Source organism: Giraffa tippelskirchi, chromosome 7 (assembly GCF_054371585.1).
Source record: "Giraffa tippelskirchi isolate mGirTip1 chromosome 7, T2T-mGirTip1v1.2.pri, whole genome shotgun sequence".
NCBI lineage: Eukaryota > Metazoa > Chordata > Mammalia > Artiodactyla > Giraffidae > Giraffa > Giraffa tippelskirchi.
Window position 1 is genome coordinate 85,739,351 of NC_137281.1, and position 15,625 is coordinate 85,754,975.

Sequence of the window (15,625 nt, forward strand, 5' to 3'; positions counted from 1 at the left end):
TCCAAGACTGACTGACTTGATTTGAAATGGTTGAATCTGCAGTGTAAAATGTGGATCAGCCATGATTAGGAACTGAAATTTAGCATAAGAGAGAAAAGGACTTGATGTACAAAAATCCCGGTATAGAGCACTTGGGGTAGGGGAGGGGGCGGGTTGGTGAGACAATCAGATCGGTAAATTGATTAAATGCTCCTAACCCTGTAATTTTGTGCATAGAGCACACTGTGCTGTGGAAATAACTGTTCTTAGATTTTCATTGTAACTGGACTGTTCAGGTTGCCCAGAGGGAAAGAACATTCCTAATTCTAATAAAATAAACTTTTATTTTGTTATTCCATTAGTTACTTATGTTTATTTTTATATTAAGAAAAAGACATTGGTGGCCTAAGAGTCACCTATATTATGTGCCTTATTCACTGTTCCTACTTAACATAAAATGTCAAGATTTGGTTCAGTTTCTTTGCAGGGAACTGTGAATGAGACTCTCCCCAACAATAAACTTGGTTAATGAAGGCTTCAGAACATTTTCTGGAAGCTTTCCAAGTTCTGAGTCTTGAACATTGAATTTAGGTTGCTGTTTGTTCTATAACAGTGATATTAGATGCTCAGTAGATCTTTGTCAGTTTATAGAGATAAAATATTTACAAAGGCATTCTCAAACTTGAAACTCCTTCACATTACTTCCACTTGGTTCACTTTTAGAAGCTGATATCTCCTGCCAGAATGAGGGGAGAGTTGTCTTAAAGAAGGTCCCAAAGTTGAGATCTTTGTCATTAATATTCTAGCCAAGGCCAGATTTTAGGGCAGTTTAATTTGGTCTTATTTGGATTTATAATTATCAGAGTTCATTTATCACTTGTATCTTCAGAACACTTTAACTTGTATCATTGTCTAAAAGAAAGGTAAGATTACTCAACAAGATTAAGCAACTTGTCCAAGATTTCACAATTTCTCCTATCTCAAACTTAAGCTTTATTCTTCCTGAGCAGCGTCATGCTACCTCTTTGTATCATATTTTGTTAATCTGGTTTCAGAATGGTACCAGCATTTGATACAGAGAAGTGGTTCTTACCTAATCTATGGTGTACTTTTGAACCTATCAGAGACTGTATAAATACCTGTTACTGTTCCTGTTAGAGGAAGGCTATATGCTACATCTGATCTTTAATTTGCTCTTGCAGGGTTTGCAACTAATGTGGCTCTCTGTTTTGCCTCATCATAAAAATCAGCCATGGATAGAAGAATAACCCTTCCCATCTTGGTGACTGGGACTGGCACCATGAGAAGACTATCACACGTGATAGTTGAGAGTAGAGAGTTCAGCATCGTTCGATTTGATAAACAGTGGCCAAGTAATACTTGCAGTTGTAGGTCTAATTATTTGTTAAATGAATTTCCAGTGTGAAAATTTTTGCATTGTCCATTGGAACTTGGTAGAGTATTTGTTTTATAACTGAAAATGCACAGAAAAGTGTATTTCCATCTGTTTCTCAGCATTTCTCCTGTGGAACCTGTGAAATTTTTCAGAAAATAAGTAATGAGAATTAGGGGGAGACCTTGGCTCATTTAGAAACAGGAAAAAGTGTGAACCCCTCATATTTTTTCAGAGTTCTTTGGGGATAAAGTTGATGTGTTTCTGGTTCATTTTAAGGAATTTGTTTCTCCACTTAATTACCCAAGATGAAATAGCTAACTCGGAAATGTTCAACCGGAAATAATCAAATAATGCCTGTTGCAGGAGCAGAGGCAACTGTGGTTGATCTTTTAGCAGTAGCTTTTAGAGTAGCGAAAATAATGAGATTCTTTTGAAAAACAATTTTTAGACTGTGATTAAACTATAGATAATGTTTGTTTAGGGCCATTTTCAGAGTGGAAGCCAATTAGAATATAAATCAGTCACACATTGATAACATAGCAGCTCTAACAATGCCAAAAGCACAACTTTATTACCACAGTAATCCATGGGTTTCAAGTGATACCAATACAAGAGTCAAACTCAGGTGTCTACAAGAACCAGGTAAATATTTTAATAGGCTGCCCTGGGCTACGAGGTCTCTGAGAGGAGCCTCTCAATTTTGAAATGTTGGTTATTAAAATATTCTTAAATGTGGGTCAGAGAAGAGCTGCACATGGGCCTGTCATTTTCCAACTTGTGTTGCAACTAGAAGTCATTGTTCATTTTACACATTGAAATCACAGACACTTCAAAAGGACAAGCCAAAAAAAAACCAACTATGCTTGAGTCCCACCCCATAGAAATTATGATTTAATTGCTTTGGGTTGTGTCCTGAGCATTATTAATTTTTAAAGCCACACCCAACCGTGATGCTTGTGCAGTGCCATCTAAGACCCATAGGCAAGGTTGAGTCCATTGATGTAGATACTTACATAGTTGCCAAGAGGAGTATAGCTGAGCACTCTATAGTCAGATGGGACAATAGGGCTTGTGGCAAATTCACAGGCTCAGGAAAGGGCCATGCTGTATGCCCTAGCTGAGTGGGTTTTGTGGAATGCTGCCTCCTAAGTGTCCAGTGTGAAGTGCCCAATTTGTTATTTTTGTTGTTACTGGTTTTTTGATAAGTGGTACACCTTGGAGAAAATAAATTCACAAAACCAAAAGTACTGTAGAACTGACAAACTGAATAGAATATTCACATCAACTGGCAATACGTTTTCTTAGTAAGAGAGAGAACCCTGTCTGGAAGTAGAGTGAGCAAAGGGTGTTGGTTAAGCTATCTGTTTCAAGTCAATGCACAGTTTCACTTAATCAGTTAAATTCAGAGCACTTGAAAGTCACAAGCTTCTTCTTGGCCATTACTTTTCCATTCTTTTGATCAACTTGTATGTTTTAAGACAGTGTATTTTCTCTTATTTTTATTCCGAGTGTGGTTGGTGCAGTAGAAAGAATATCTGTATTTCTCAGCCACAGTTTTCCCTTTGTAAAATGGGGATACTGGTGGCTCAGACAGTAAAGAATCTGCCTGCAATGTAGGAGACCTGAGTTTGATCCCTGAGTTGGGAAGATCTCCTGGAGAAAGTAATGGCAACCCACTCCACTATTCTTGCCTGGAGAATCCCATGGACAGAGGAGCCTGGCAGGCTACAATCCATGGGGTTGCAGAGTCAGACATGAGCAACTAACACTTTGGCTTTCAATAGGAGCTATAATTTGAGTGCTTCTTGCCAGATGCCTTACTTAAATTATTTGTATCTTTTAGGCAGCCCGAAAACAAAGTAAGCATTGCTGTCCTGTTTTATAAGAAGAAAGGTGTCAAGACTAGTAATTCAAACTTGACCGCATTTATGGTGGTGTTGTGCTTGTCTGATTCCATGTGTTCATTCCCTCATAATATCTTTTATAGGAATGTTGTGAGGATCAAAGAAAATCAATGGGAAAACAAAGCCTAGTTACAACTAATGAGCATACTAATACTAATTTAGGCAAAAAATAAGGATGCAAAGTTGTCTCATAGACTCCCAAAGCAGGATGAGATTGGATCCAGGAACTAGAAAGCCATTTTGGACTCCTAAAACTGGCATTGTCTGTATAATCTACATCACTCTAAAGGCTTCTGCTTTTCCTCTCCACTACCACCATAGCTCTAGGTGTTACATGTTAACTGTCCCAGACACATGTATAGAAAACCCAACAGACCCTTGGGACATTATGATTGGTACAAATGTGACTGTGGGGGGCTTACCCCTGTGGATGAAGAAGCATATCTTAGAATGTTTTGCTGGCTTGTACATCACAAGTGTCCTCAACAACACCAAAATGCCCTGAAAGTTTTCTTTTTAAATAAATGTAAAGAGTTTGTACATGATAGATAACTCATGTCTAACTTATTTCGTGTTTACTAAATGCTTCATGTCCATGTTTTTGAAATTTAAAATCATATGAGATAGTTACCATCTGCATTTTATAAATAAGAAGATAGAAGCTCAGAGAAGGTGGATTCTCTCTCTGAGGCCATCTGTTTGTAAGTGGCCGAATGAAGATTGAAACCTAAGTTCCTCAGTCAGCACCCGCAGTGTTGGGAACTGTTTTACCACAGTGAACAAAGCAGTCTGTCTGAAGCACTTAATCCTGATTCTACATAGAGATTCCATGGGTTGCTCAAAGTCACCTAGCCAGTTAATGGCAGGTCTGCAGGCACATTTTGACTACTAAATTAATTTCATCACTCTAGCTGCTTCCCAAACAACTTTGCCAAAAGTAATTGCTAAATTTATACAGACTAGTTAAGGGGCTTCCAACCTCAGGAGACTCAATGACCAGTTCTTTTTGACTCGTCTCTATTCAAAACTGGAGAAGGCAATGGCAACCCACTCCAGTACTCTTGCCTGGAAAATTCCATGGACGGAGGAGCCTGGTAGGAGCCTGCAGTCCAGGGGGTCGCTAAGAGTTGGACACGACTGAGCGACTTTACTTTCTATTCAAAACATGTCTTTTTGTTGTTAACCTCAGATACTCTAAGAAGGACCCGAAGTATGCCTTTTTCTTGCTCTCATTTCAGAGCCACCCTGACATTTTAATGAGTTTAAAAGCAAGCCTCTTATTTCCCAACCCTCTCCAGAAAGCACATCTCTTTTACCTATTTTGAGCTGATGATGTGGCTTATGCACAAAGTAACATTTCCTGATTTGATGTCTTATTTAGCACCAGTATATCCCTCCTCAGGATTCCACCTACGTAGAAGTTTAATATTTACTTTTCAAGCTGCCTGCTTTTGGCCATGGAATATTCAAGTTTCTTTCAGAGTGGGAATTTGGAAGGTGATTTTAGAGACTTCTCTATGGTAGATAGTTAATTGTCTGGAAAGCTGTCTAGGCTGAAAACTTGCTTCTGTAGATTTTAGATTTCTTTCTGATGGTTAAAATTGGTTTCTGTATGCTTAACACCAAAGCAGTGCAACTTCAGTGCATGTCCAATGACAATTTCTTAGAATTGTGAAGATCTGATTCTGTGGAATCAGTTGGCCAAATGGAGTTCCTAAGGAATGAGGAAGAAAACACACAAGTCTCAAGTTTTCTGAGGGACCCTATCCAAAAACATCACTACTTACTAAATTTCCCAACTTCCTCTTGTAGGGAGACTCCTATGTGTACTCCCACCTGTGTAGGTCACGTCCTTCTCTCAGGGAGTGCCACATAAAATGATTACCAGAATTTAGTAACACCTCTTGTAGATCTACTTGGCAGTAAACATTCTAATAGAATGCTTTAAAATTGTAAGTTCTTGCACCTGCTCTCGAGTCATTTATAACCTAACCACTGGTCTTCCTGACATGAACAGACTTGTTTGCTTGTTAATAAACGCCTACCTTATGATCCTGACTTGTGGTTCATTTCTCCATAACTAGGGCAAATACTAGTGTTTTCTAACAAAGGAGGAAGCATCATCTGCGTGTCCACCTGCTTTGAATAGGAAATAAATTTGAATCCCCAAAACATGTGACTGATTTAGAGTATTGTAAAGGTCATGACAGCAAGTATCAGAGAGTGGGTTTAATGAAGCGTAATAGTGTTCTACATGCCTTTGAATGATTTTTATTCCATTGTTTTAACTACCTTGCAATAGGATAAGTTATGTGTTACAGCACCTATTCATGTTAAAATCACATTCTACACGTTAGTGCCTTAAAATAGTCAAATGGTTGTTCACTAACCAATGGCAATAAATTGTTGGTTCCACAAAATTGCTTCACAGATTACAAATGCTACTTTTTAGGTTCACTGAATTGTGTGCCCTTTAAGATAAATGCTATAATCAAGGGCCTATCCCTGAACAGATTAGAGCCCAAAGATTGCACTGAGGAGAACAAATCAGATAGATCAGTAAAGGGTTAGAAACAGATGCTCTTAGAGTAGGTATCCTCAACTCACCTTTAGTTTAAATTGATCTGTAGAAATCAATGTATTATAAAATGTGCACTGTTAAGTGTTCACATTAATGTTTCAACAGTTGTATACATCTGTGAGATAACCCTCCTCAAAGAAGATACAGAATATTAGCATTAACCCAGAAAGTTCTCTTGTGCATCTTTAAAATTATCCCTGCTCCCCTCTACTCCAGTGATCATTTGCTGATTTTTCTAACTATAGGTTTATTTTGTCATTTTTGGACTTTTATGTAAGTGAATCATATAATATATACTATATACTCTTGCATCTGGCTTCTTTCACTTAAAATGCTTTAAAGATGTCTCCATCTTGTTGTATGTATTGTTAAATTATTCGTTATTGCTGGGTAGAGTTTCATTCAAACATGTACCACAGTTTGTTTACCCGTTCTGCTTTTAGGCTGTTTCATTTGGGGCAATTACGAATAAGGCTGCTATGTATATTCTTAAGTTATATTTTTTTGTTTTGTGGATACATTTTCATTTCTCTTGGACAAATACCTAACCATAGAAAATTGCTGAGTCATATGACAAGTTTTTAAGAAGCTGCCTTCCTGTTTTCCAAGGTGGTTTATCAGTTTGGGCTCATCAGTGATGTATGAATTCCAGTTGCTTCACATGTTTGTCAGCATTTACTGTTGTCTGTGTTTTTTATATTTTCTTGGTGTGAAAGAACTCTGATTTTAATTTACATTGCATTTCCCTGATAATTAGTGACATTGAGCACTTTTCATATGCTTAATTTACATTTGTATATCTTTCATACTTTCATGAAATACCTTTCATGTGTTTCCCATTTTAGAATTGAATTGTCTTTTTATTGTGGTTATTCTGTGAAATCTGGATAGATGTTCTTTGATGGGTATATGTGCTGTGATTTTTTTTCCTTTTTGTAGATTATGGTTTGTTCACTTTCTTATTGGCATCTTTCGATGAGCAGAAGTTTTTATTTTCATAAAGTCTACCTTGTCAGATTTTTCTTTTGTGATTTTATGACCCCCAAGCTCACAGAAATGTATTTTTTTCTAGAAGTTTTACGGTTTGGGTTATGTCTACCTATAATCCATCTCACTGGTTTCAGGTTTTACATTTATGGTATGGAGTTTTACATTTAGGTATATGATCCATCTCAAATTAATTATTTGTACAGAACATGTTTATCTCAATATAGATATCCAGTTGTTCCAGCAACATTTGTTAAGAAAGATTTTCCTTCACCCATTAGATTGACTTAGCATCTTGGTTGAAAATCAGTTTACCATATGTGTGTTAGTTATTTCTAGACTCTCTATTCTGTTCCCCACAGAATACTTTATTCCTCACAATACTTCATGAGTACTGCTTTTCATATTTTCCAGCAAGTCTAATGTTCCATCTGGTATTGTTGTTCTGTCACTAAGTCATGTCTGACTCTTTGTGACCCCATGGACTCCAGTGTGCCAGGGTTCCCTGTCCTTCACTATCTCCTTGAGTTTGCTCAAACTCATGTCCATTGAGTTGGTATAAATTCCCTTTAATCTGAAAAACTTTTAGTATTTGTTCCATTGCAGTTTTTCTAAAGATGAATTCTCTTGGCTTTTACCTGTCAGAGATTATATTTTACATTTATTTTTGAAGGTTATTTTATTTGAATACAGAATTCTATGTTGACCTTTTATTTCTATTTTCAGGTCTTTAAATATGTCCTCAGTTCTCATTTGTTTCTGGTGAGAAGTTGCCCATCATTTTTATCTGTTTGCCTGTCTGTACTGTGTTTTTTCCCTTTGATGGTTTTATCTGCTCTTTATTTTTGGTTTTCAACAGGTTGGTTATATGTCTAGGTATGTTTTTCTTTGTATGGGGTTTACTGAACCTGTTGAATCTGTATTGATGTCTTCCATTAATAATGGGTATTTCTTGTGGCTATTAGCTCTTGAGTTATTTCTTTTGTTCCATACTCCCTCACCTATCCTCTCCTTCTGGGACTCCAATTACATGTATATTAGGTTATTTGATTTTATCCTGCAGATCTCAGGTGATTTCCCCTCATTCTTTTCTCTTTTTGTTTTTAGCTGTCATCAGGTTCCCTGATGCTTTTCTGTTAAACCTATCTGATGAAATCTTTATTTCTGATACAGTACTTTTTACTTTTAGCATTTCATTATATTTGTATAGTTACCATGTTTCTGCTTTTTCATTTTTCACATGTATTGTCCACATTTTCCACTAGACTTTTTAAAGCATTTTCATCACAGTTATTTCAAAAATCCTGTCTATGGATTCTGACATGTTGGCCTCCGCTAGATTTTTTTTTTAGCATTTTGCTTTTAGCCAGAGTTACTTTTAAAGATCCCAACTGATAATTCAACATCTGGGTCATTTCTTATCCTGCTGCTCTTGAACCTTTCTCTGTTACCATAGATCTTACTTTCTTATTTTTGCACATGTCTTAATGTTTGATTGTATGCAGGACATTTTGTATACAAAACAGGAGAGAAGTGTTACTAATCACTGAAGTAAGTATTACTTACCTTCAAAGTGGGGCATGCCCATTTTTCTTTCAGCCACTTGAGTACTGGCTCAGTCAATCTGATGTTTATTTGAACTAGATCTGGGCTCTTTTGCAGCTTTAGTTTGATTCAGCTCACCATTAGCTTCAAATATTTTGAACGCAGAATCAGAACTTTCCCTTCAGTAGGACCTACTGAAAATAGGTTTTGGGCATGGGCAAGATCCCAGAGATCTGACTTTGCTTCATAGCTAAGGTGTCAGCTTTTGTAAAAGTGAGTGATCTTTCCTTTCTAGTGGGAATTGTAGATAAACCAGCCTAGCTCACTTGGTGGGATAAGTGGCTGGGAGGGTATTTCTCTCAGTTCTTTTTGTTTGTTTGTTTTCTTTTAGTTGATTATTTTTAGCTGCACTGGGTCTTCATTGCTGTGTGCAGGCTTTTCTCTAGTTTAGGTAGGCAGGGGCTACCCTCTAGTTGTGTGCAGGCTTCTTATTGGGGTTGCTTCTTTTGTTGCAGAGCATGGGCTCTAACTGTGTGGGCTCAGTAGTTTTGGCACACGGGCTTAGTTGCCCCATGGCATTTGGAATCTTGGACCAGGGGTCAAACCCGTGTCCCCTGCATTGGTAGGCAGATTCTTAACCACAGGATCACCAGTGAAGTCCTCTGTCAGTTTTACTGTGTGCCCCACCCTTTGTCTTTTCCAGAGGAGTGCCTGCAATGCCTGGGGGTTGGGTCTCTCAGCTCTCCTGCCTCCTGTCTCCCTCTTAGCCTTCAAAAGTATCTCTGGTGGATTTCTTAGCATTCCTGTGTTGCCCCCTCATTTTATGAGCATCTTGCACTTGGGAAAGGCTCCACTTACTCAAGGGAAGGAGAGATCTCTCTTAACTCTTTTACTATACATACCCTGTCCCACTTTTGGTCTACTACCTCCCTATACATTTTTTTTAAGATCCAAGAGGTGCGATTGGTAGGTGGGTCCAGCTCTCTTTGTGAATTTGAGTCCTCCAGATTCTATTGTCATACCAGCCTCAACGGGACTGTTACTTTTTTTGTTAAATTCAACTGCCTTCTCTTTATTCCCTTATGGTGGATTTATCTTCCTAGCATAGGCATATAAGCAGCCATGTATCTCCTCTCTCATATGAAGGACTTAGCATGCTTTCTGGAGGTTGGTTCACTTAGATTTCTTTATGTCCTCAGCTCTCTGATGAGTTAAAAATAAGTTTGATTTTCAAGCTAATTTAGCCTTTGTTTGCTAGGGTGAGAGATATATGGCTGTTGTGGTTTTCTACATCCAAACGAGTGAAATCCAGGAATGGGAGCCTTAAAAAATGGTTTCATTTACATATTTTTAGAATAGATTTTAAAATTAAAACTACATGGATAATAAAAAGCTAAATTTTACAGAATGGTGAACAATGAAAAGGGAATTACCTTCCCATTATAGTCCTCTCTACACCCTCTGCGGAGACAAACATCATTACCAGTTTCATGTGATAATTTCTCAAAATTATATTTTCGAAAAGTATGCATGTCCCTCCCCTTTTTATATTTTGGCTGCACCACATGGCATGTGGAATCAGTTCCCTGACCAGGGATAGAACCTGCGCCCCCTTGAGTGGATGCTTGGAGTATTAAACCACTGAACTTCCACGGAAGTCCCCCCTGCCCCCCTGCTTTTTTTTTAAACAAATTGAACCACACTGTATCTTCTACATTTTGCTTTTTTTTTCCATTTAACTGTTTCACCATCTTAAAGTTCTTTACAGGCTGCATAATTTGTCTTTTTTTTTTTTTTTTTTTTCTGGCCACTCTATACTGCATGCTAGATCCTAGTTCCCCAACCAGAGATCAAACCTATATCTCCTGTGTTGGAAGTGCGGAGTCCTAACCACTGGACTACCAGGGAAATACCAGGAATGGGCATGTTTAAAATGCTTCAAGAGCTTCAGATTACCTCAAGGTGTTCCCCGTGCTGGCTGGGCTCTCGGAAGTTAGTGGTATGGGTTTGGGGAAGACTGAATACCGCAAAAGAGGTATGAGGTGCTGGAGAGTTGCCTGGCAGGTAGTGTCAGAACAAAGTTGGCTGTAGACCCGACCAGAGTGGGACTGACATATTGAAGTATTTGAAATGTAGAAACTCAACTGCAACTACTTTATACATATATTGGGGATGTTAAAAAGTTACTGGAAAAAAAAAAAAGTTACTGATGCCTGATTGTTCTCTTGCCTTGTCAACTCCACCATGGGAAAAAAAAGAAAAATTCCATTTTGTTTGGAATGCCTTACCCATCTATATGACTTGAATGATGCTGGTAAACAAGATTACATCCACAGAGGTTTTCTAAGGGAAATGAAGACTTACGTGTTACATAAGAAGCATTATCTATGTAATTCTGGGATCTCCCCTTGAAAATGTTACATGTTTTGAAATTTTTCTGATTATCTAATTAGCACATTAGATTTAGTTATTGATATTTGAGAAACCAGCATTCTTTTTCCCGAAAAAGGCTCTTGCACAGAAAGTGCTCTTTCTTCTAATCTCTGGGGTCAAAGGAGAGATTCTTAAACATGTAATAATGACTTCTCCTTACTTAATAACAAAGACACACCAAAAAGTTATTTACTTCTCACAGGGCCCCTTTCAGGGAGATTTTATATATTGGGAAGTATGCTTATGGGTTTTCCACCAACATCTTCCCTGAGGCTCCCCATGTCAGTAACTGACTGCTGTGCACTCCATTGCTTTGAAAGTTAGAAATGCAGTCATCTTTCTGAGACAACTATATCCCTTTCCCTGATTCCCCCATATCCAGTTCTACAGCATAGGAAATTCGTTTTACTTTGTAAAATTCTTCAGAATACATTTACCATTTCTCCATTTCTTTTTCCCATCACTTCAGTCTAGGTGAACTGTTTTATTTCTTTTGCAGTATCCTTTAGTCACCTCTAGAGTACCAATTGGAGAAGGCAGTGGCACCCCACTCCAGTACTCTTGCCTGGGAAACCCCATGGACAGAGGAGCCTGGTAGGCTGCAGCCCATGGGGTCGCTAAGAGTCGGACACGACTGAGCGACTTCACTTTCACTTTTCACTTTCATGCACTGGAGAAGGAAATGGCAACCCACTCCAGTATTCTTGCCTGGAGAATCCCAGGGACGGAGGAGCCTGGTGGGCTGCTGTCTATGGGGTCGCACAGAGTCGGACACAACTGACGCGACTTAGCAGCAGCAGCAGCAGAGTACCAATTCTTGTTCTCCTCTCAATTCATTCTCCACTCATTAGCTATTATAAACTCATTAAACGTTAATTCTGACTATATCACTCATTGCTCAAAACTCTCTAGTGCCTTCCCGATGCCCTTAGAATGAAATCCCTCACATGGCCTCTGTGGATCTGCACCACTAGTCTCTCCTGTTTTTGTTCAGTCGCTGAGTAGGTCATGACTAAGTTGTGTCCACCTCTTTGTGACCGCATGGACTGCAGCATGGCAGACCCCTCTATCCTCCACTATTTCCCAGAGTTTGCTTAAATTCATGTCCATTGAGTCGGTGATGCTATCTAACCATCTCATCCTCTGCTGACCCCTTCTCCTTTTGCCTTCAATCTTTCTCAGCATCAGGGTCTTTTCCAATGACTTGGTTCTTTGTATCAGGTGGCCAAAGTATATTGTCACCCTACTTGTTTAACTTATAGGCATAATCTCAGTTCAGTGCAGATATATGCATAATACATCAGGTGAAATGCCAGGTTGGATGAATCACAAGCTGGGATCATGGTTGCTGGGAGAACTATCAACAACCTCAGATATGTAGATGATACCACTCTAATGGCAGAAAGTGAAGAGGATCTAAAAAGCCTCTTGATGCGGGTGAAAGAGGAGAGTGAAAAAGCTGGCTTGAAATCACAATTCAAAAAACTAAGGTCATGGCATCCAGTCCCATTACTTCATGGCAAATAGAAGGGGAAAAAGTGGAAGCAGTGACAGATTTTTTTCTTGGGCTCCAAAATCACTGCAGAGGTGACTGCAGCCTTGAAATTAGGTCTTTCCTACCTCTCCACCAATTGGAACCAACTCCTCCTCCCCCTTCCTCTTTCCATCTGTGCTGGTCTTCCTGTGCTACGAACTGGCCAAGCTTCTTCCATCCTCAGGGCCTTTGCACAAGCTTTTCCTTTGCCTTAGAATTCTTCCCTGGCCTACGCACTTCCTCATCCCTCTTCCCCAAGTTAATGCCTTATCCTTTAGGTTTCATTTTAAACATATCTTACCTAGGGAAACTTCCCTATCTAAACAAGTCTACAATGGATCTCCCTGTTATTTGCTTTCACTGTTTCTCCTCAGCATTTATCTCAATTCTAATTATACAGTTACGTTGTTTTATGTTTTTTTTAATCTACTTATTATTTTTTTAATCTTTTGGCTGTGCTGCACTGCTACACTACACATGGGATCTCAATTCCTCAACTAGGCATTGAACCTGTGTCCCCTGCATTGGCAGCGCAGTCTTAACTACTGGACCACAATGGAATTCCCTTATGTTGTTCCTTTAATTTTCTCTGTTATTGGAATATCCATTTCATATAAAATTTAAATTGTAACAGGGTATAAAGTCTCTTCCTTTCCCTGTCACTCTGTTACTGATTTCTCCTCCTTATAAGTACTTAGTTTTAGCATTTTGAATATCCTTTCAGAGATATTTTGAGTATATAAGCAATGATGTACATAATATTCCTCTTTATTTTTGCCTTCTCTTTTATTAACACAGATCTTATGTACATTTTTCCACACTTTGTTTTTATCTGTTACTAATATATTGTGGTAATCTTTTATATCACTATGTAAATAGCTTATTTTTCATGTACCATATGTTATGGGCATATCATAATTTCTTTAACCTCAAATATTAGGCATTTAGGTTGTTTTCATGCTTTGGTTATTACAAACAATGCTGCATTGAATAACTTTGTATTTAAGGCCATTTCCCACATTTATACCTATAGTATATATTCCTGGAATTAAAGAAATTAAAAGTTATGCACATTTTTAATTTGGGAAATAATTCCCAAACTGCTGTCAATGGAGGCTGTAACAATTCACATTCTCTCTAGCCGCAGAGGAAGAATGCATGTTTACTCATAACTCAGTGAAAATTTTGTTCTCTGCCAATGTAAGAGGTAGAAAGTATCTCTTGGAAACTTTAATTTGCATGTTTTCTCTTCCTCGCAAAGTTATATTTTCATATGTTTAAGACGCATTTGTATTTCTTCTTTAGTGAACTGTTTCTTCATAAACTTTGCTTATGTTATTATTTAATGTGTGACTTCCTCACTACACTCTAAGGCAAGGGTCCCCAACCTCTGGGATCTAATGTCTGATAATCTACGGTACAGCTGATGTAATAATTGAAATGAAGTACACAATAAATGTAATGCTCTTGAATCACCCCCAAACCATCCCCCCTATACTGGTTGTGTGGAAAAAACTGTCTTCCATGAAACATCCCTGGTGCCAAAAAGGTTGGAGACTAGTGCTCTAAGATCGGGGATCCCCTGTATTTTGCTCATCGCATAGCTCTTGGTACTGGAATGAATGAAGCTCAAAGAAATGACTGGCTCATGTTAAGCAGTAGTCAAATTTAGAACTCATGTTTGACTCCACAACCCACGTATTTTCACAATCACCCCGTGGAAAGACGAAGCATTTAATTCACCACACCAGCGGCTAGAAAGGTAATGTAAAATGGCCCAAGTGTGCTGGGAAGCCAGGACTGTGGCAGAATGAACAAATGCTACCTACAGTAGCAGCCGTTTTTCAGATATGTTTTACCATCAAGCAGGACTGCACACCTATTGTCGGATCTTTATTTACTCCGAGGCCAGATTTCTGGCTTAAGAAATCTCCTAATTTTTAAGTTTCCGATCAATACAATATTGCATTCAAATACAGCCCACCGGCAGGATTTGCAACCTCTAGCGTAAACAGAAGTGGGAGGCTGATGAGGCGGGTAATACCTTAGCTGGATTAAGATAGCCAAGAAAACTACGAATTTTTATGTAAGACGAAAATAAGGTTCTTAGCCGTAGGGTCTGGGCTTGGGAGCAGGGATTCCCAGAAGGCGGCTTGAAATAAACGCTGGGTGGCGTCAAAGCTGGGCAGGGCCAGGAGTGGCTGTACCCAGCGCTGTCGGGGGGTTTCTCAAGAAACGTCCACACAAGGGCGTGAGGCGGTAGGGGCTGGCCGGGACGAAGGTGACAACTGGCTGCGCAATCCCTCACCGGCTCCTTTAGAGCCAAGTGGACCGCACGAAAGCACTCGACTCATTCCGACATTCTAGAAGATCCCCCAACCTCCCAAGCAAACCCTTCCGCTCGGCGATCTACTTCTTTCCCTGCTCAGGCCCCTCCCCTCTTCCCCAGTCCTACGATTTCCGTTTGCCTGGTCGTCTGGGAAACCAGCAACTTCCGGCCTCGCAGCAGGGGGCGGAGCTAAGATGGCGGAAGAGGAACTGTCTGCGGTGAGCTTGGAGGTTCTGTTTCATATGTGGGCCTCCTGCTGTGGTTGGTATTGGGCAGGGTCGGGCCGGGCGGCGCAGAGCGGAGAGGCAGGTAGACGGGTGGCCTGTGTCCCACGTTGCGGCCGCTGGAGAAATGCGGGGCTGGGACCGGAACACCTCGGGTCGGGCGGGGTGACGCGGTAGGGTTCCGGGGAGCTGCTCGGCTTGGGTCCCGGCTGAGATCTTTCCAGCTCTGAGCCTGTGCTAGGACTGGGGTTGCTCTTGGGGTGCTCTGGACAGAGAAGGGAGGTTTTCATCAGAAAAGGCTTTTTTACTCGCCCTATGTTTTCTGTCTTATGAGGTTAGGAAAGGAAGCACTATCACTTGTGCAGAGACAATTGCTGTTAATCTCTGGATTAGGCAGTGAGACAAATCCTGAAAGCTTTCTTCTGCGTGTAGGTCGGGACCGTGTTTTGGCAAATACAGGAATTCAACTGGTCTGAGTTAAGCGTTGATTAAATTCCACAGAACTGCTAATACAGAGTAACTCAGTTGAATTCAGGATGACCCAGTAGTAGTTATTTTGGAGGCGTAAATTCACAATTGGCTCTAATTTCTAGAGAGTTCCAAGTGTGAAACTTTGTTTCCCTTGTTTTAATGTTGAATTTCCAAGCATGTTCTGCGGATTTGTTAAAATGACTTACTTGTTGTTTTAGTGGCTAAGTCGTGTCCGACTCTTT

At 39.6% G+C, this 15,625-nt stretch overlaps 1 protein-coding gene across 44 annotated transcripts in view; it reads left to right on the plus strand.

The window, feature by feature from the left end:
• Positions 1–14,861: 14,861 nt before the first annotated feature.
• BBS4 (Bardet-Biedl syndrome 4) overlaps positions 14,862–15,625 on the plus strand; it is a 46,315-nt gene continuing 45,551 nt past the window's right edge. For 19 of the 44 annotated variants that reach the window (XM_081506289.1, XM_081506270.1, XM_081506299.1 and 16 more), the window contains exon 1: positions 14,862–14,906. Coding sequence is in view for 8 of the 44 variants with exons in the window: in XM_081506270.1 (XP_081362396.1) it covers positions 14,883–14,906 (24 nt within the window). In the remaining 36 variants the exon portion in view is untranslated. Of the gene's footprint in view, positions 15,086–15,625 lie in introns of all 44 variants that reach the window. The other 25 variants (XM_081506291.1, XM_081506306.1, XM_081506281.1 and 22 more) reach the window with 5 other exon arrangements.